The 22,328-nt window shown below is 36.6% G+C and overlaps 1 protein-coding gene across 1 annotated transcript in view; it reads left to right on the top strand.

The window, feature by feature from the left end:
• The window catches only part of CTEXP (kinase family with ARM repeat domain-containing protein), a 42,069-nt gene that overhangs the window by 5,463 nt on the left and 14,278 nt on the right, over nt 1-22,328 (top strand). The window contains exons 2-10 of the mRNA XM_028207035.2: nt 5,969-6,067; nt 8,770-8,921; nt 9,355-9,427; nt 19,381-19,503; nt 20,163-20,271; nt 20,914-20,993; nt 21,214-21,295; nt 21,795-21,934; nt 22,029-22,139. Of these exons, the coding sequence (XP_028062836.1) occupies nt 5,969-6,067; nt 8,770-8,921; nt 9,355-9,427; nt 19,381-19,503; nt 20,163-20,271; nt 20,914-20,993; nt 21,214-21,295; nt 21,795-21,934; nt 22,029-22,139 (969 nt within the window). The remainder of the gene's footprint in view (nt 1-5,968; nt 6,068-8,769; nt 8,922-9,354; nt 9,428-19,380; nt 19,504-20,162; nt 20,272-20,913; nt 20,994-21,213; nt 21,296-21,794; nt 21,935-22,028; nt 22,140-22,328) is intronic.

Genomic DNA, 22,328 nt, shown 5'->3' with positions numbered 1-22,328 from the left:
GTGTCACAATTGAAAAGTCAGGGATCAAAGTGACACAAGCTCCAAACTATAGGGACTATTTGTGTAATTTGCCCTTTTTTATTAATATGTATAAATAGTATATAATATGTTATATATACTTATAAAATAATATTATCTTATTAACATTATCTTATATATACTAATACATATATATATATATATATATATAAGATAAGAAAGAAGGCGAGAGGGACAGAGTCGACGAGAGGGACAGAGAAGCGAGCAAGAGAGAGAAGACGAGAGATGCGAGAGAGAGAGAGAGAAGACACGAGCGAGAGAGAAGGCGAGAGAGAGAGAGAGATGCTTACGGTGGAAGTCGTGAAGTCGAAGCGATACAGATCGTCGACGACTGGATGTCGATGTGGCGACTGGATGCTCAATAGATTGACTAGATGTCTTTAATCGCGCGACAGGTTTGTCTCTTCACTCTCTTCCTTCACACTCTCTCTCCTTTGTCTCTCTCCCCTCACTGTGTCTCATGTCGTGTCTAGATCTGGCCTTGCATGTCCCCTACAACAATTAAATTAAAGGGGCACAGCAGATGGCGTGTCCCATACGTGTCCCCGGCATGTCCCCGTATTCTACATCGCCACAACACTGATTTTGCCGTGTCCATGCTTCATAGCCCCTCCAACCCGGACCGAACACTTGAACAGGCAGTTTCGGGATATTATCTCTTCGACATCAGTTGGTAACATTGCCAACCCGAATGTGTTCTGATTGGCAGTGGATTTAGGCTTAACCCGAGCCGAACGCCGAACCGACCCGTGTACAGCTCGCAAATGAAAATAACAGTTATGTCCGTGGCATTTCAAGAAAACCTAATAATAATTAGAGGTGTGTGCGGTGCGGTTCGAACAGTTTGAAAGTAAAATTGCAAACCGAATAGCGGATTGAAGGATTAACAAATTGCGGTTTGGGTGATTTTTGACGAATTGAAGAATATTCTAACCAATTATCAAATATTTATATAATATATAACACTAATTTACATAATATGTTTTATATATATAACACAAATTAATTTCACATAATATGCTTTATATATAACGCATTGCGCTTATGAAAATGAATCCTACTTTGAATCATTTAAATGCTAGGTCGTTACCCTCAAGTAACGCATTGCGCTTACCTCTGGGTGTTTTGAAAAGTGAGCAAGGGGCGCCGCATCGACGCCTGAGTGCGGTGAAAAATGGGTAAAGGTTTCCGCATTTTTCTGGATGAGCGCGGGTAAAGAAGGTAATCTAAGATTACAGGTTTAGGGTAGCCACTTGGAATATAGGAACTTTAACTGGTAAGACGATGAAATTGGTAGATATTATGATTAGAAGGAGAGTTAGTATAGCTTGTGTATAAGAAACTAAGTGGATGGGTGAGAAAGCTAGGGAAATTGAGGATACCGATTTTAAACTGTATTATAATGGTAAGGACAGACGCAGGAATGGAGTAGGAATCATAATTGCCAAGGGTCTGGTGGAGAATGTAGTGGTGGTCATTAGGAAAGGGGATAGGATTATGTTAATTAAACTAGTTATTGGAGGGAATATAGTGAACGTTATTAGTGCATACGCCCCTCAAGTAGGATTAGATAATCAGACTAAGAGAGATTTTTGGGAGCAAATGGATGAGATGTTACAGGAGATGCCCGTAGGAGAGAACCTGATTATAGGTGGAAATTTTAATGGCCATGTAGGCATAGATAAACTAGGCTATGAAAGGGTGCATGGTGGATACGGTTTTGGTGACAGAAATGAAGCTGGAGAGAGTATCTTAGATTTTGCGTTGGCTTCTGACCTGGTGGTGGCCAATACAATGTATAAGAAGAGGAAGGATCATTTGATAACTTTTAAGAGTGGGTCAGTTAAGAGCCAAATAGATTACTTCTTAGTGAGAAAAGTGGACCGCCTAAAATGCAATGATTGTAAGGTGATTCCTGGAGAGAGTCTGACCTCTCAACAGAGAATTTTGGTACTAGATTTATGTTTTAGAGGGCAATACCAAGCTAGGAAGGATGATAGGTGTCGTAGGACGAGATGGTGGGACCTAAAATGAGATAAACTAGAAATATTTAAAAATAGAATGGATAAGGAAGTTACTTGGGACTTGGAAGATGATACTAACACTATGTGGAACTCAATGGCCAATTGTATGAGGAGAATCTCAAGGGAAGTGCTTGGAGAGTCGAAAGGGACGAGACCCAGCACTAGGGAAACTTGGTGGTGGAGGGAAGAGGTTCAAGCGGTAGTTAAGACAAAGAAAGAGTGCTTTAAAAAGTGGCAGAAGGATAGAACTGAGAAAAACCTTAAGAGCTATAGATTGGCTAATAAGGAGGTCAAAAAAGTAGTGAGAGAGGTTAAGTTGAAAGCTTATGATGACCTATACACTAGACTATATAGTAAAGAAGAAGAGAAGAGGGTATACAAACTTGCTAAGATACGGGAGAGGAAAACAAGAGATTTTAATCAAGTTAAGTGCATCAAGAGTGAGGATTCTAAAGTGTTGGTGAAGGATGAAGAGATTAAGAAAAGATGGAAGAACTATTTTGAGAAACTATTAAATAAGGAACATGGAGGTACGGCAATAGGGGAATAAACGACTAGTAATTCGATAAATCAAGACTATAGGTTTTATCGCAGGATTATGAACTTTGAAGTGGAGATTGCACTTAAGAAGATGAAATCAAATAAGGCTTTAGGACCCGATGATATCCCTATTGAAGCTTGGAAGTGCTTGGATAAAAAAAGGGTTGCTTGGTTGACTAGGTTGTTTAGCAAAATTTTGTTGGCTAGGAACATGCTAGATGAGTGGAGGAAGAGTATTTTAGTGCCAATATATAAGAATAAAGGAGATGCCCAGAATTGCAACAACTATAGAGGAATCAAGCTAATGTGCCATATGATGAAAGTGTGGGAGAGGGTAATGGAACGCTGATTGCGAGATATAATGCCATATGATGAAAGTGTGGGAGAGGGTAATGGAATGCCGATTGCGAGATATAACAGAGGTGTCAGAGAATCAATTTGGGTTTATGCCCGGCAGGTCAACAATAGAAGCAATTTATCTTTTGAGGAGAGTAATAGAAAAGTATAGAGAAAAGAAAAGAGACATTCATATGGTGTTTATCGACCTTGAGAAAGCATATGATAGAGTGTCCCGAGATATAATATGGTGGGTGTTAGAGAAGAAAGGGGTGACAAAAGGTTACATTAATGTGATTAGGGACATGTATGAAGGGGTGGTGACCACTATTAGATCGCCTGTTGGAGAGACAAATGAATTTCTTATCACTGTTGGGTTACACCAAGGATCTACATTAAGCCCTTATCTTTTTGCTTTAGTTATGGATGAGTTAACGAGAAATATTCAGGATGACATGCCATGGTGTATGTTTTTTACAGACGATATCGTGCTAGTAGATGAGACTAGAGAAGGAGTTAATACAAAGTTGGGATTATTAGTGTAATTAACCCAATAAAAAAACACATGTATATAAAATAAAATGAAAAAACACATGTATTCCAAGTGGCTACCCTACAAAAAGGTTACATTGATGTGATCAGGAACCAAATTGATACAAGCCCTAAACTATAGGGATTATTAGTGTGATTAACCCAATAAAAAAACACATGTATATAAAATAAAATGAAAAATTATTAGAAACACATTATTTAAAAAATATAATAAGTAAATAAAATAATTAACGTATATTAAAATAAAAATATTTATAAAAAAAAATTTTTGCCGTGTCTGTGTCCTAATTTTTTAAAAATTGACGTGTTCCGTGTCCGTGTCCGTGTCCGTGTCCGTATCCATATCCATGTCCGTGCTTCGTAGTGGATGGGTAACAAAATAAATTAGTCTTACAAAATGTTTACAAAACCCTATACTCAGATTTTATCTAAAGTTCATGCAAGTCATGAGCCGTGAGTCGCAACCATAGGAAGTTTTCGTCTTCATGTGAGGGTTTCAAATCTTCAAGTTTAAATCAAAGGGATGAGTGAAACCACCAAAAAATTTAGGAATCTATTAGAGTTTCAAAGAGAGAGATTTATCATGAGACAGAGGGAGAAGAGAGAGACTGACACCATGATAGGAATAGCAACAGATTAACAGATATTGAGACTGAAAGCCGAGAAGGTGAGAGAAAGAAAAGGGTTTACAGAGCAAGATGAAAGTGAGATTGAGAGAGACGAAAGTGAGAGAGAGAGAGAAGGGCGAGAGAAACCAAAAGGGTTAGAGAGAGAGAAACAAAAGGGTTAGAGAGAGAGAGAGAGAGAGACGGTAACAAGGAACAGGTGGAGAAAAGTTAATGCATAGTTTCTAATAAGTTTGTAACTATCAATGCAATAAATGATGAGATGTTGGGAAGAGCTAAAGCCTGGAGGTCATCTTTTCAATCTTGGAAATCAAAGTATAATTTATCAAAGCTAGTAGAAATCCATAAATTTATAATAATATATAATAACATTTATATATTGGTTGGGTCCGTTTGAACGGTTTATTACATACAAAATCTGAAACTTGACTGAAACTCGAAATTTAAGCGTGAAACTGGCCCTGTACTGACCGGGTAACTGGCGAAACCGTTTGTATGTGAGTCGGGTCGGTCTGGTTGGTTCGGTTTTAGCGGGTGATTTGGTTATTTGTACAGCCCTAGCTGCCATCCTATATGATTGCACACATGATGACAAATTTAGAAGAGCCTTATTTGTATACATAAGCTGTAGGGACAACAAGGGGGAAGGTATGAGTTAGGGCCCTCATCTTGACCCTGCCATGCCAGCAAAAATTCTACCTTATTTCTGTCACATATCTGAGTTAGGTCTCTACATTTCTCCCATCCCTAGCCCCGAATATACTTCCAGGAACTATTCCTACATTGCCTTGTGAAGATCAATATTTGCCTTTCTTTTCGTCCATTTTTTAAGAACTTTCTTGGCAACCAAATGAAAAGCCGTGATGATGAAAAAAAGAGAGAAAAGGAAAGACCAAGAGAAAAAACAAAGAAACAATAACACGACAACAAGAAATAATTGGAAGAATAAAACTTACTTTGCACCATATCTCGATGTACAGTTTTTGAAACTTCAAAAAGAAAAATCGAAGGAAAACCTAATTCCTAAAAGGAGACAACAAGGGATTATGGTTTGCCAACATCTTGGTGATGACAAGTTGGGCGAAGCTCATGAGGGATGATTGGCACATAATGCATTGAAACTTTGAAGTAATCAAAGCTGAGTATAGAGAGGGAGAGGGAGAGGGGAGGAGGGGACGTGACATGCACTCAAATGTTTTGGAAAACACTAAGGATATTATGTATAAGTGGATATGCAAGGCATTTAAAAAGGCACTTAGGGCATTTAAATAGAGTTACATGTAAGCGGCCAAGGTGGGGTCATAACCCTGTCTCCAACCCGAATGCAAATTGTGTGTTTCACCCCAAACCGTCCTTACCCCATTGAATTCCTTCCCAAATCTATCCCAATAAGGGCAAGGTGGTGTGGGTCACCCAATTGATCGTGTTCATTGTCATCCCTAATGAACTGCTTCATTCCCAGACTGATAACATAAGCAATGTTTTGACAAAAAGGTCAAATATGTCCCTGAATCCCCCAAAGGGATCTATTTGCATTCTTTTGACATAATAGTTATCCAATGGGATTCTTAAAAAAAGAGACGTAAAATGCACTATATATTTTCTGATATAGGCTACTTGGCCCTTGGAAAGGAAAACTTTCTCTTTGAACCAAGAAGAGGGACTCAATGATACCGATGGTGGAATTTCTATCATTAATGGTTTTGACCAACGATCCATGTTGTTAACCTAATATAGTTTGAATTCTTATACTTTAGGCTTGTAATGACACTGTATAGTTTTGTTCTTTCTTCTCCATTCTGTACTTTCTATGAAAGTTAATTGAATTTTGGTTATTGGTTTGTTTTTCAGGATGACGGGTCTCCAGTGTCAATATTTTCTCTTTCAGGAAATAATGCCAATGACGGACATTTAGCTGCTGGTCGTAATGGTGTCAAGCGTCTTCGTACGGTAAGCTATCAATGATAAATTGAAAATGTTGGTTACCCATTAATAGTTCTTCTTTTAGCATTTTTACTTATTGATATAGACTCGTATTTTCCAACTCTTCAATTAGATTTGCTCTTGATATTTATTACCTTGTTTGCCATCATTTCTGTCATTTGCTGAAGATTTTCATTGCATATTGGAATATTGTATTTGGACTAATTCTTTAATACTTTGGGATGTTGATATCAAACTTGATTTCAAAAAAAGGGGAAAAAACTGTAAGTTCATAGCATTGGATGGCTATTCTGTTCAGGGTAAATTATACCAACTTTCCCTGAGGTTTGTTGCCGTTACATTAGTATCCCTAAGCTTTTGGAAATCGCGTTCTCCTTTCTGAGGTTTTGAGTCACATTGACAGATTTTGCTGAAGTTAGCAAATACAAATTTCAAAATACAAATTTTGACCCTAATGTGTGACTCAACACTACTCTCAAGTTCACTACACCTCTCACAACACTCGTTAAACACCTAACAAGCATATCTAAAGCACTCACACAACCGAGAGACCCAAACGTCTCCTCCACCACCATGTCATCTCCACCACCATGCCGCTGCCACCTCCTATATATATATATATGTACTAGTAAAGAAAAGGCCCGTGCAAGGCACGGGTCCAAGGTTCAAATGATGTAATTTTATTGAGAAATGTAAATTAATTAGATTATTTAAGGTAGTATTTGATAACTTCATTTAATATTTAAATTTGAATGTATTAAGTAAAAATCAATTAAGCATGTTTGATAACCACAAATACTATTTAAGAGGTTTTGAAAATGTAGGTTAAAAAAGAAATTTAAGTGATAAAAAATTTATTTAATTCTAATTAAATTTATAAATACTTATACATTAGTATCAACATACACTATTATAACCTCACTATCATTACCATCCACAATTTTTACCATCGTTGTCATAACCACCACCATCATTGCACTTCCACAATAACCACCATCATTATACTACGTCCACCACCCAATTTTCATCACCACTACATTACCCCTTCATCATCATCATCATCACCACAACCACTCTCCCTTTATTTGCATCACCATTGTCATTGGCGCTATAGTCACCATTGTTATCTCCGTCACCACTACCACCAACTCACTATCACAATATAAATTGAAAAATATAATTTTAAAATAATAAAACTTAAATTTAATATTATGTATATTAAACAATTTGTTTTACTTCAATACTTATATTTTTATTAAACAACTTTTTAGCTTTAAAAAATTAGCATTCATTAATTTTCAATTTTCAGTTTTCAGTTTTATCAAACAACACCTAAGTTTGGTGGTGTTTGATAATTTAATTCAACACTTAAAACTAAATATATAAAAATCAATTAAGTTCGTTCAATAATCACAAATTGTATCACTCAAAAATTTAAGTCACTCTTAAAATGTAATCTAAAATTTAATAAAATTTTAAGTGATAAGAAATTTACTTAATTTCTTCACTGGTTCAAGTCGCGGAAACAACCTCTCCGTTTGCGGGGGTAAGGCTGCGTACATCAACCCTTCCCCAGATCTCACTTAAGCAAGAGTTTCGTGCACTGGGTACGCCCTAAGAAGTTTACTTAATTGTGGTTGAATTTATAAATATTTATACATAAGTATTAACATACACTATTATAATCTCACAACTTACCAAAAAAAAAAAATGATAAATTGAACAAATTACAAAATAACAGCAGCATGGTGTCATCTTGCAAATTCATTGAAGGACTAATAAGACAAAAAAGCGAAGGGCAAACAAGTAGAGGGTATGTTCGGTAGAAATTGGCCAAAAAGCAACCCATACTAAATGTGAAGTGGCTCTTATTAGTATAGATATAATATGTGTAATTATATATATACAGACACAGTGAATCAAAAATCCAGTCAATCAACTCACCAGCAGGGATGAACAAAGAGAGAGAGGCTTGGAGGATTAGCGGTGATGATATAGAAGACAATGCTCTGTTTTCATAATTTTCTGAAGTATGTTACAAGTTTAAATACTTGTAAAGGTTATTAAAATTAATATAAGTCCAGTAAAGGATCTAGTTAATAAGTATTAACTCTATATTTCAAGCTGCATAGAAAAATATGTGGTTCTATGCAATTTAGGCCATTGGCCTCTTGCCAAAATACTATCATATTTAGGAATTAGGCATTAAGGTCTAGTCTTGTTTCTTAATCTTAAGGTTGAGGATGCTATGCAATCTGCTGCCATTTGACAATTGACCATGAAAATATGAACACGAAAATCAATATCAGATGCGCAATGCATGCGTACATACCACCTTTTGGTTGAGGTTCCTCCCATTAAGCTAACTTTATTAGTATTGAGGTTAGTTTTTCCATAGGATTAGAAGTTCTATTGAGTTTGATCATCATCAATGTTTTATTTATTTATTTATTTATTTCCCAGCTAAAGTTGCATTAGCTACATGTCTGCTGGCAGAAGAAACTGTTTTTATATGTGCCACTCTTCAGTTATGGGGATTTGGAGCCAACAGTTGGTCTTTGAGTTTTAGATTTACCCTAAACTTGTTTTAAAATTTATTGTTACTTCTATGATATAGTTTTATATGGTAGTTCAGTCTTTCTGTCTACTAAAATTTAATGATTCCTCATCTACTACGGTACTAATATGAAACTCCATTCTCCTTTCAGGTCAGGCATCCAAATATTTTATCATTCCTTCACAGTACGGAGGCTGAATCTTTTGATGGTTCTACGACAAAGGTTACTATCTATATTGTCACTGAGCCTGTCATGCCACTGTCAGAAAAGATCAAGGAATTAGGATTAGAAGGTACACAAAGGTAAATAACCTATTTTTCTAGAAGATATATATATATATATATATATATATTTTAATTTTTTCTTATTAGAAATTTGTGGTGCTTTATTGCACTAACTAGCAATAGTGTCCACTCTTTTTCCCCTTTTTTCGTGGTTTCGTAACATAATTAATTGTTGCTCATGTACACAACATAATTTTCTTGTGGACACTTAATCAGAAATATTACATAAATAGTGCTGTAGATTTAGAATAATTTTACTAAAAGTGAGCATCCCTCTTCAAGGGTCTATTTTAATTATAATTTTTTTTTTCAATTCCAGATTTCATTGCTCTTTTATTTGGTGAAGTTTATTTGCCTCTTCTACATCAATGTCTTGCATTTTGAACATCTCTCATCCATGAGTACATAGATTTGGTTCACTCTGAATTGTTTTCGCTTCTTTTGACGGCAGGGATGAGTATTATGCGTGGGGATTGCACCGTATAGCTAAAGCTGTGAGCTTCTTAAATAATGATTGTAAACTTGTAAGTGTTTCTATTGAAGTTCACAATTCTTGTTATGCATTAAGTGAAGTGTTTTAAATCAGGTTTACACAATTGAATAAAACTTTGATATTTGTTCCAGTTGTTAACAAATTGCTCTCAATTTATTCAATGTCTATTAGTTAGAGGAAATAACAATACTCTGATTAATTTTGTGGATTTGGGCTTTGGGCATTGGGGTATGCCCTCTCCTGTCTTCTTGTACTATATTGGTTGATACTCCCTCCATCCTTTATTGTTTGTCTATCTTTCCATTTTTGGATGTTCCAAAATGCTTGTCCATTTTGAAAAGTCAAAACATTAAACTTTACATTTTCCCAAAACTATCCTTTATAAATGACTATAAATATATTTAATAGTGGGAATGAAGGTAAAGGGGTGATTTGGGAAACCAATGTCTTTTGATTTGAATTCGAATGCATTAATTACATGTCCCCTTAAAAAGTTGGAACTCCCAAAAGGGACAAACATTGTGTGACAGAGGGAGTATATCCCAGTGCTAGTTTTAGTTTCTGATTTCATGACTGGGGAGCCACTGACCAATGCCCCAGGGAAAAATATCTTCTTTTTTAAATTTAAAAAAAAAACTGTTTATAATATATTATTTTGTAATGTTTTCTTTAGATTTTCTAATTTTAAATCATTCATCAACAGTTATTGGCTGATTAAAATTTAACAAACAATTCTAGCTGTTGAAAAGAGATTACATTGTACATTGTTGTCCTGTAAACCCAAAGATTTTCGGACAGCCAATCAAACAATGCCACCTCATTTAAACTGCAGGCTACATCAACACTTCATCCTACTCACATGCAACTGTCCTCATGTGGTCATTTCTCCCCCTTCCCTTTCTCCCAATGGATCTTGACTCTGCCGTTTAAACTAATGATGTCGCCACCACCTAAGCTTTCACTACTAGTGGAACTGGCGACGGGGTTGAATTAGCTGTCATGGTTTCCACGCCAGTGGATGAATCTGAAATTGGTGCATGAGTGAAGGGTGGAGCAGAACTGTTGACCTTGGATTTGTCTTCCATGATTTGGTCCTTGCTCTTGGCGAGGAGGGTGATGGCAAAACTAAAGGAGGCAACAATGCCTTCCACGACCATGAGGCGAGGTATCCGTCGTCGAAGGTCTCAATGTCTATGTTGGACTCAAACAAGTACTATAGAATCACCCTTGAAACTCCACCCTGGAGACGATCTAGCTCTCTGTTATTGTAGAGATCAGCGTCATTATGGTGAAATCTCTTGGATCCCTGTCTGAATTAATGGGGGAGAAGGGGGAGGGGGTTGGTGGCTGTTTATGGTCAGTAAGGGGAGAGGGAATGGAAAGCAGAGAGATCCATGGGAAGAGAAGAATGGGGGATGCTATGGTGTATCCTTGTGGGTAAAATTTTCTGAAGTCTACAGTTTACTGAAGTGGTGTCACTTGACGGGCTTGCCCATAAACCCATGATTTCACGGGATAGCGGTAAAGAATTTAATCTCTTTTAAAAATGGCATCAGTCCTTGCAATTTCAGTAGGGGCCATTTCATGTGCAATGGTTAGAGTGTAACTGATGTTGTCAAGAATGTGTGATAACACAGGTCTGAGGCTGAGGGCAGCCACATTGTATAAATCATGCCAAAGTTTAGTTTGTACCCATTCCATCCTTTCAGCACCCCTTAATTACAGGGACTACTGTTAGGGTAATGGGACCACAAGCTTGTGGTATTGAAATGCAAGTTAACAGATCGTGGTTCAAGACCCATAAAGTATCTTTTTGGATGGTAAAAATATTGTAGTGTGTTGATTTTACAGTCAAAGAACAATAATGAAAGAGAGTCGAGAGAGAGGGAGAGAGGGAGTAAACGGCTGCAACTTCTATTATATTTCAAAACTTAGGGCTCTGTTTGGTAGAGTTCTGAAATCCTAGTTCTACCCCTTGGTTTGAGTGTAGTGTTTGGCGAGAACTTTCAAAAATTGATTCCACAGCCACTGTTGAAAGCACGTCTACCCCGGTTATCCTCTCAGATGTTCGGCCGGAACAGTATTCGTGTTCTTTTTTTGTTTTGTTGGGCATCTGTTATTTTTATATTTTAAATAAAAAATATTTTCAGAATTTTTTAAATTTTTTTTATGAGCGTTGAATATAATTTTGAGTTGTGTGTTTGGTTATGAGTTGTAAGTTTTTGAATAAAAAATCATATGTCACATCAAAAATTTCAAACTCAATTCAAAACTCTTTTCAAAACTTTTTCCAAAACTCATAACCAAACAATTTTTTCAGACTTAAATCATAATTCCAAAACTTACAAACTCAAAATACAACTCTATTTTCAAATCATAATTCTAAAATTGTACCAAACGCTACCTTTTTTCCCTTTGCGTACACATGTATTTATAATAGAAGACACTAACACTAATTACATAACTACCCTTAAGATGCCAATATCTTAACACTTAACACTTAACACTCCCCTCAAGTTGGTGCAAATATATATCTCATACCCAACTTGCAACAAATAAGAAGAAAGATCTTATTTCCAAGACCTTTAGGAAATACATCAACCCATTGATCTTCAGGCTTCCTAAAAGGCGTATATATCAAACCCCTCTCAATATGCTTGGTCTTATCATGCTGAACAGGATTGTGAGCAATATTGATGGCAACTTTGCTGTCACATTATAGAGTCATGGGTTCACCACATGCAATTCCTATATCATCCAACAAGGACTAAAGTCACATAAGCTTACATGTACCATGCGCCATAGCTCGATATTCTGCCTCTGCACTAGACTTGGATGCCACTGCCTGCCTCTTACTATGCCAAGTGATTAAATTTCCCCCTACAAATGCACAGTAACCAGATGTAGACCTTTTGTCATCTACAGAACCCAAGGTTTTAAAAAGCGGCCACAACCGTTACGTAATGCCGTTACGTAATGCCGTTACGTAACGGTTGTGGTGGTTACCGCCACCCGTTACGGCTGCTTTTGCAGTGTGATTGAGATTCACAGGTGTGTCGACCGTAGCGGCCACTATAGCGGCCGTAATGGTGCCGTAACGGCCTGTTATGCACCTTTACATAACAGTTCCGAATTGCTTCTTTTGAAAAAACACAAAAAAGAAAAAAAGAAAAAGAAAGAAGGTTGAAAATGGGAGAAGAGAGATAGAGAGAGAAGAGGGAAGATGAAGAGGGAAAATGGAGGAGCAACAAGAGATAGAGAGAAAGAAGAGGGAAGATGAAAAACATGTTATTGATTTGTTGAAACTGTAAGACCTATGCTATTTTATTCAGCTGCTATCACTCAACCATTTTGTTTCTGTGTGTCTATCTATATATTGTTTGATAATAATAATAATAATAATAATAATAATAATAATAATAATAATAATAATAAGAAGAAGAAGAAGAAGAAGAAGAAGAAGAAGTGTGGTCATTATCTATTTGGCTTGATTAAAAAAAAAAAATATATATATATACATATATATTTAGGCTTTTATTTATTCTCTTACTTTTGTCGTTGTTTATCTTATATATAATAGTTAGTGATTGATTTTTTGTAGAATATAAAGTCATTAATTATTAAAATAAAATGTAAAAAACTCAGTTTATAGTGATTTAAAAATATGAAATATATTAGATCAAACTTAAAAATTTACAAAAATTGGTCAATATTTATTTTAAAATCCAATAGATATGATCATGGAACAAAATGTGCATATCAGTAAGTTTTTTTTAAATTGTGCGAAAAATAAAAAAATTCACGGTTCCGGTAACCGCAACCGTTACGCTATGGCCTTTACACCCCGCAACCGCAACCGCAATCGTGCCACCGCCACTGTTACGGCGACCGCAACCGCTTTTCAGAACCTTGACAGAACTTGTCTAATCTGCATCTGTATATGCTTTCAATCTCAAGTGACCATGATTAGAAAACAAAATTCCTTTTCTAGGAGCTGATTTAAGGTACCTCAAAATGCGTTGCACAACTTCCAAATGTGTTGCACGAAGGTCATGCATAAACTGACTTACTATCCCAATTGTATAGGCAATATCCGGACGAGTGTGAAATAGGTATATAAGCCATCCCACAAGTCTTTGGTACCTTTCTTTCTCCACCGAGTTTCCAACACCATGGCAAAGATGATGATTAACCTCAATTAGTGAATCAGCCAGTTTATAGCCTAACATGTGTGCCTGTTTCTTCAAGCAGATCTAGAATATACTTCCTTTGAGAAATAAAGATGCCTTTGTCAGACCTGGCAACTTCAATCCCAAGAAAGTACCTCAATGGGCCAAGATCTTTGATCTCAAATTCTTTGGCCAACTGCATCTTTAGATGTGTCACATCCTCCTCATCATTCCTTGTCCCAACCTGTGTTACATGGACTCTTCTATTTCCCCCACAATACCCGTGTCCACCGGATATGACATGGATAAGGGTGTGGGATATGTGTCCGACGCTCGTACCCAATTTAGACACTCAGATACTTTAATTTGTGACAATACATGAAGAAAAAGAAACTCACATTTGTTAGTAAAGCAATATTTTTAGGCTCTCACATGAATTAGATATAGAAATTTCATATTTTTTTCTAAATCATATTTAATTTCTAATATATTTGTACATAATTTAAATCATTTCATCCGAGAATATTATATAATATATAATATATATGTGCATATGACGGGTCCCCGTACCCATATCCAATTTTGGATACGTACCCCAAGATCCTAAGATTTAAATTTATGAATGTCTAACGCTTGGATACACACCCTCACCCGACACTCGTACTCGAGTCCATGTAACATAGGTCCCAACTATATTATCCACATATACAATAAGCACAGTTACCTTATTTGTATTGCGTTTGACAAACATGGTATGATCTGCATTACTTTGCTTATAACCAATCTCAACATTGCTTTCAGAAATTTGTCAAACCTCGCTCGAGTAGACTATTTCAGACCATATAAAGCTTTCTCCAACGTGTAGACTTTTCCAACTGTAGACTGGGAAGAGAACCCTGGTGGCACATCCATATAAATCTTCTTCTCCAAATCCTCATGGAGAAATGCATTCTTCACATAAAGGCCACCCCAAGTTCGCTGCACATGAAAGACCGGCCCAAATGGAGTTCATCTTTGCTATAGGAGCAAAGGTTTTTTGATAATCAATTCCATATGTCTGGGTAAATTCCTTAGCCACTAATATTGCTTTGTACCGCTCAATTGTCCCATCTACTTTTTGCTTAATGGTGAACACCTGTTTACACCTCACTGTTTTTTTCCCATTTCGAAGAGAAACCAACTCCCAAGTATTATTCTTGCTCAAGGCTTGCATCTCTTTTACCATAACTTCTTTCCACTTAGGATCATTAACAACCTCTTTCCAACTTTGTGCGATACATACAGAAGACAAAGACGAAACACAAGCACGATACACAGGAGACAATGAATCATAGGACACAAATTTAGAAATAGGGTGTTCAGTACAAGCTCTAACCCTTTTTCTAAAAGCAATAGGAAGTCGCAAATTATCAACAACAGGATTGTCAATTACTGATGAAGAAATAGAATAAGGTACATTACTTATAGAATCAGTGAAAAAAAGATCTGGAGCCAGCGTGGGAGATGATGATTGACTTAGTGGCATAAGGGATGGCTGCTCTTTTTGATGTTGTGAATAAATCTTAAGATCAACCCTGTCCAAATGGCCTCTAACGTTAGGCTCACCATAAAAAATGCTCTCAGGCTCCCCCTCACCACAAATAACAGCCCGCTGACTAGGACTAAGAAATGACAACTCATGCTGGTATGACATCACCTCATCCGCAATCTCATCCATAACACTCTCCTCCTAAGGAGATGGCAGAGGAGAAGTGAAAAAAGACTCAGATTCATGGAAGGTGACATCCATACTAACACATACTTTATGAGTGTGAGGATCATAGCATATATAACATTTCTGAGTAGCAGAATAGCCAATAAAGGCATAACGCACAGCTCTGGGATCAAGCTTTCCATGACTACGAGGCTGCAGATGAACAAAAACAGACACAACCAAAAACCCAAGGCGGAAGAGAAGAAGTGGGATAGGCAACAGGAAGCAGTGCAAAAGGAATTTGGAATTGGAGGACACTAGAAAGCATACTGTTAATAAGGTGAGCAACCGCAAGAACACCATCACCCAAAAAAGACTTAAGGACATTCATAGTAAACAAGAGAGAGTGAGCAACTTCAAGGAGATGGCCATTCTTTTGTTTAGCAACTCCATTCTGCTGAGGAGTGCCAACATAACTAGTTTGGTAAAGAATGCCATGCTTCTCAAGATATGTCCGAAAACCACCATCAACATACTCAGTCCCAATATCACTTCGAAGAATATTAATAGTAACATTAAAGAGATTTGTCACCATTTTATTAAAAAAAAAAAAAAAAAAAAAACTCACTTTTAGTTCGAAGTAGGTAAACCCAAGTCACATGGGAATAATAATGAATAAAAATGACAAACCAAAGATACCCAGAAGTAGACACCACAGGGGAAGGCCCCTACACATCAGTATGAACAAATGAAAAGTACTTTTATTAACTGAAGGATAATAAGTAGATTTATACTTAGCAAGTTCACAAGTATCACAAACAAAATTATTCCTAGAACAATCATGAAATAATGAAGGAAAAAGCCTTTCTAGAATACTAACGGAAAGGTGACCCAAACGATAATGCCATTGATGAAGGAGATAAAGAGAGGAGCCAGTAGTGCACTGAAGAGCATGGGTGGAGGACAACAGTAATGCGGGAGGGACAACATCCAGAAAGTACAGTCCATTATGTGTTCTACCACTACCAATTGTTTTTCCCGTAGCCAGTTCCTGAAAGACACAATGAGTAAGAAAAAATGTAATTGAGCAATTTAGAGAAGTAAGACTACTAACAGAAAGTAGGTTGGTGGAAAAATTAGGAACATAAAGCGCAAATGAAAGAGAAAGTAAAGATGAGTAATGAACAAAACCCTTGTCAACTACTCTAACTTTATCCCCCTCAGAACAAGGAGAATAATAATAGAAAAGACTGGAGGCATCTATCACGTGGTTGGTAGCACTAGAATCAATAATTCAAGAAAGGGACTAAGATGTACTAAGAGCACTAGCAGGAATACCTGTGTGGGCAAAATTAGAAGATGCAGAAGTCGAAAGAGCTATGGTAGATGGAGAATCAAGACGAGCTATCAAATGCTTGAGAGTGTGTAACTCATCCTGGGAAAGAGTACTAGGCTTAGAAGACTCAGAAGAGGTACTAGGAGCAATCTCAGACACATGCGCTTGGGGACGCACAGCACCACCATGACCACGTCTCAAGTAGAATGACCATTCAATTTCCAACAATGCTCTGGATCATGCCTGTCTTTCCCACAATAATCACACTTCCACCGTGCCTGATCAACCTGTGTACTAGTATTGCCAAACTGAACCGGACTGGGCTTAGTGTCCCAAGTGGTAGGAGTAGTAACCAAGGTAGCACGATCCAAAATGGAGGAATGGACCATAGCACTGTGCGCCGACTCTCCTCTTGTTAAACAAGAGCATAAGCTTTGCGTAAGGTAGGAAAAGAACGACCCAACACTTAAACGCGAATCTGATCACACTCCAGATTCAGGCTAGCAAGGAAATCATACACACGCTCTCCATAACAAAGTAGCATCCTTGGAACAAACAGATTGAAAACTCTGATAATAATCAAATTCCTGCCACAAACCACTGTAGCATCCTTGGAACAAACAGTCTGAAAACTCTGATAATACTCAAGTTCCTGCCACAAACCACTGAGCTTAGCATAGTACACTTTAAGTGATCTGTCCTTCTGGTCCAGGCCCGAATCTTCTTTCTCAACTCATATGCCTGGGCATCATTACCCTGTTGTGAGTACATTTGTTCCACAGCGGTCCAAATCTTACGAGTTGTATCCAAGAGAAGAAATTTCGACTAATGGTGGGTTGCATAGAGTTAATCAGCCAAGTCATAACCAAAGTGTTCTCAGAAATCCATTGAGTACGCAAAGTACCATCAGCAGGTTGGGGGCGGGCGGCAATAGTAAGACTACAAGAGGGTGACCAAATCAAGTAATTTGAACCATCCAATTTCACGGGACTGATTTGAAGAGAGGGACTATTGGATAGATTCATAACACGAGTCGTCCCATGCTCCTCATTGGCCTTAGGATCTTTATTGTCAATTTCAGTCATGGAAACTCAAAATCACACAACAGAGATAACACGACTACCCACGGAAGCAGCAATCAGAGATAAGCAAGGCCAAAAAACAAACCCAGGACCAGAAGTTACATTTAGAGCAAAAAACAGTGCAGGGCCAAAAGGAATACTGCCTAAACCAAACCAGAAAGTGCTGAACTGGACTGAAACTGATAGAAACCCCATAAATCCAGCAAAACAAGGACACCAAGAGCCTCCAAAGGGCCACTTGGCCTGCAAGGGTTAGGGGGGAAGCGAAGAAACCAGCTTGAAGCGGCACAATCAAGGATTTCCAGAATAATCACCCATTATTCCAGAAAAAAAAAAAAAAATGGAAAAACCAATCAAGAAGGGACAAAAAATTAAAAGAAAATTATAGGATGGTTACCCATCACCAGTCGTTCATGATTTTTTTTTTTTGAATCTGTTACAAAGAAAAACTGAAAAATGAAGGGAAAAAAAGAAAAAGGAGGGGAACAAAAAAAAATCTTCAAGGAGGAAGATAGTGCTATGATACTATGTTGATTTTACAGTCAAAGAACAAGAATGAAAGAGAGAGTCAAAGAGAGAGGGAGAGAAAGTAAACGGCTGCAACTTCTATTATATTTCAAAACTTAGGCTCTTCCCTATGTGCACACATGTATTTATAATAGAAGACACTAACGCTAATTACATAACTACCCTTAGACTCCAATAACTTAACACTTAACATAATGTGTGTTCTTAACAATTCCTAATATATCACAAAATTGGGCCTTCCCTAGGGCAAAGGGAAGGCTTGTTAGTGATAAGTTATTATTGTTTTTCTTATGGCCTAGCTGTGGCACATCTTATTCTAAGAAGTATAGATACGATGACATGAAAAGGACATGCTGACACAACAAAAAATAAATATATATTTTGATACATAAGGAGGGAAAAATATTAACAATTTATTTAGTTTTTACATTACAAATACATTTATATTCTATTATATCAAATTACTAAGAAATCATTTTCACATTCTATTTATTGGAAAAGTGTAAACAAAAAACTCTAATAGCTATATAAAAAGATAACTATTTATGAACAAATCGGTAGATTTCAGCTTTAGAGTTCTGGCTAGGAGAAATTAATAGGTATAACTCCACTGGGTTCAATCCCCAATGGAGTTGGTTTTATAGGGGTCTACTGGTTCAATGGTTAAAATTTAGCCTACTAACCTTGAGGTTGTGCGTTCGAACTTGAGGGTTGCCACTTTGTGAAATTATGTCAAACGTTAGGTTTGTACCCAATTTTCTCCTCCCAAACCTCCATCAAATGGGACTAAACTGGGTGTAGTTTTTTTTTACTCCCAAATTATTTTCTACAAATTTGCCATATGTTTCATGTGTATCTAAGCGATGGACAAATGTAGCCACGAAGTGTATGAAGTTTGAAGTGTACTAAAAAAAAAATTTTAAATAAGAGAACTTATTTAGATGTGTGTTTGAAATGTGTTGGGGAATGTCCACAATATGTATCTTATGCTGTTAGTATGTGAATTGTTTAGGGTAAAACTGCTTTTTGAAATTGTGACCATGTTCAAGAATTGGTAACACATTTAGCTGATGCACTAAAATTTGCTTTTGTTCATGCCATGAAATTTCTTGCATCCATTCTTAACTCACTTTTCTCTCTACGTGTTGTGATTTGTGATTGAATTGGGTTCTGCAGGTCCATAGTAATGTTTGCTTGGCCAGTGTTGTTGTCACTCAAACTTTAGACTGGAAGCTGCATGCTTTTGATGTTTTATCTGAGTTTGATGGAAATAATGAAGCTTCCACGGGACCAATGCTGGTACTGTATGTTTTCTGGATGTGCGTCATTTGGTTGCAATGTCCTTTTACCTTCTAATGTCAATGCATGTTTTTCATTTTATTGAATTCTGTACCCAAGAAACATTTGTAATTGATACAAATTATAGAAGTTGCTTAAGATATGGAAAGTTATCAATTAATCGAGCATTAGAGAAAACTGTAGTGTTGCCCATCAAAATATAAAAAATAAACGGGGAGAACAATATGGAACAGAAAGCAAATTTTCAGGTCATTGGTTAAATCCTACTACCTGCCGGTTGAAACATGCCCACAATTAACATTTTGTTTAATTTTTTTTTTCTCATTTATATATATTTTTATTTAAAAAAAAAAAATTCTTGTAGTTTGATTGTTAATGTTTTCACTAAACCCTTCTTTAATAAAATTCTTGTAGTTTGCTAAGTTCGTTCTAGATTTTCACTGATTGTTAATGTTTCACTAAACCCTTCTGTAATAACATTTTAGCATATTTTTTGTAATGTATATACAACTTACTCCACAGTAGTTTCTTTCGTAGTTTGATTGATTAGGATTTGCATTTACTATAATTTTTGTGATTGAAAATTTTGTCTGGGTCACCTCTGCAATAATTAGCCAGAGATAGTTTAGTTGCTCACACATTGATATTTTCTCATACAGCAATATGAATGGCTTGTTGGTGCACAATACAAACCAATGGAGATGTTGAAGTCTGACTGGGCAACAATCAGAAAATCTCCACCTTGGGCCATTGACTCTTGGGGTTTGGGTAAGTTTAAAATTGCCCCCTTCGTAGGTATTGTATAGTACTGTATCAATTTGACCATAAAATGGATTGTAAGTGATCTCTTCATAATGTGTGAGTGCCAGCAGGCATTATTATTTTTTTCGGGTTCTAGCTAGTAGGGAAAATGGTCATGAATGTCTATGTATCCATGAGAATGCATTTTATCTGCGCATTTTACTTTCCATGTACTTCCTTGAATTGTTATAGCTGCTTAATACTGATGTACATTTAAGATTACTTCGGAGCCTTGTGTATACTGGATTCATTTGCTTGTATGGAAAAGTTAAACGGGAGGTTTTAACATGTAAGATAACATTCACATTCACAAACTTTATTGGACAGTCTGTAGTCATTTCATGCATTATGCTTTACCGCTGCTTTTCATAAGAATTCGATTCGAGCACTCTGTGAATAGACATTAGGATTGACTGCTATTTTAAGGAACCAGAATCTAATGATAATGAAACATTTTACGTGGAGAGCAGCCAATCTTATTTACTATGTTGAGTTTCTCTGCCTTTGTCAACTCTTGGGTATTCGTATTTCACCTCATTTTGTTGCTTAATCTTTGGTATAATCTATATTGGTTCTTGTTCACAATCTAATTTTTCTGTTATATGTTAGGTTGTCTTATTTATGAGCTTTTTTCGGGAATGAAGTTGAGCAAAACAGAGGAGCTGCGTAACACTGCTAGTATACCCAAGGTATTGATCTGTCCAAATGTGTACTTCCTTATTCAGTTTCATTTCCTTTTACCCCTGTAATTTAGTATCATTGTTCAGCAAATAAGCGTGTCTGCTGTTTGAGTGTGCATGTGTGTTTGATTCTGTGGCTAACAAACTTGTTTTTGTCTTTTTCTTTAAAATTTCCAGTCATTTGAAAGATTCACCTCCATTTGCATCTGTCTATTTTCTTGTCTCACAGTCTCTACTTCCAGATTATCAGCGGCTTTTGAGTTCCATGCCTTCTCGCAGGTTGAACTCATCAAAGCTTGTAGAAAACAGTGGTGAGTTCTCCTACTTCTTACTATTGAAGTAAATGTATGACAAATATCTAGTCCTAGGAATGCGATTAACTTTTCACTTTTTAAAGGAAGGGTTGCCTTCATTTAATGGCCTATCGTAGCAGTTTTCTTTGTTTTCCTGAGTGTGTCCCTATAACATCACAATTAGTTTTTTTTTTTTTTTTGGCAAGGGTTTGTGGGGAGAGATAGTGGTGGGACAAGAGGGAGTCAAGAACCTTATCTTACTGTTTTAACTGAAAAAAATTCATAACCAATCAACTCTATGCTCGTCAACTGGCGTGTTTCGTATTTTTCCTTGTTTTGGCCAGAGTGCGTAGTATTTGACAATTGATTGTCATTTCAGGGAGGAAAGTGAACTTGATAAAATGTTTTTCTTTTCGTGTTTTCTTCCATTTGTTATGCTTAACTTTTCAATATTATCTCTTCTCTCCCATAAGTTTTCCTGTGTTTTTACTAAAAGAAGCAAACTATGTATTGGCAGAATATTTCCAAAACAAGTTGGTGGATACCATACATTTTATGGAAATTTTGAATTTGAAGGACAGTGTTGAGAAGGATACTTTCTTCCGCAAGCTCCCAAATCTAGCAGAGCAGCTTCCTCGACCAATTGTGCTGAAAAAGGTATCTTTTAGATTTCTAAAATGACAGGGCCAACTTCAGTTCTTTGTCAGGGGTTTCCAGTGCAAAGTCATTATTTGTTGTCTTTTCTATACAGTTAGTTCCTTTATTAGCTTCTGCGCTAGAATTTGGTTCAGCTGCTGCGCCTGCTTTGACTGCACTTTTGAAAATGGGTTCTTGGCTTTCACCAGAAGAATTTAACGCTAAGGTCATACTCTTTCAGTACCTTGGGTGCCTTTTCTTTTAATTATGTTTATGCTTTTAATTAATTCCCACAGTTGGGTTTCTCTTTGAATTTATTGATTGTTTCTTGTAATTACCATTTTCTCTATAATTTAATCTATGTAGAATGCAACATTTTTCTTTTTAGTTGATCTGTGTAAAATGCTTTTCATTT

This window comes from Camellia sinensis, chromosome 1 (genome assembly GCF_055761805.1).
Source record: "Camellia sinensis isolate YWXY chromosome 1, ASM5576180v1, whole genome shotgun sequence".
In the NCBI taxonomy this organism is placed as follows: Eukaryota; Viridiplantae; Streptophyta; class Magnoliopsida; order Ericales; family Theaceae; genus Camellia; species Camellia sinensis.
Note: the sequence above shows the minus strand (reverse complement) of the source record. Positions and strands in the feature narration are given on the sequence as shown.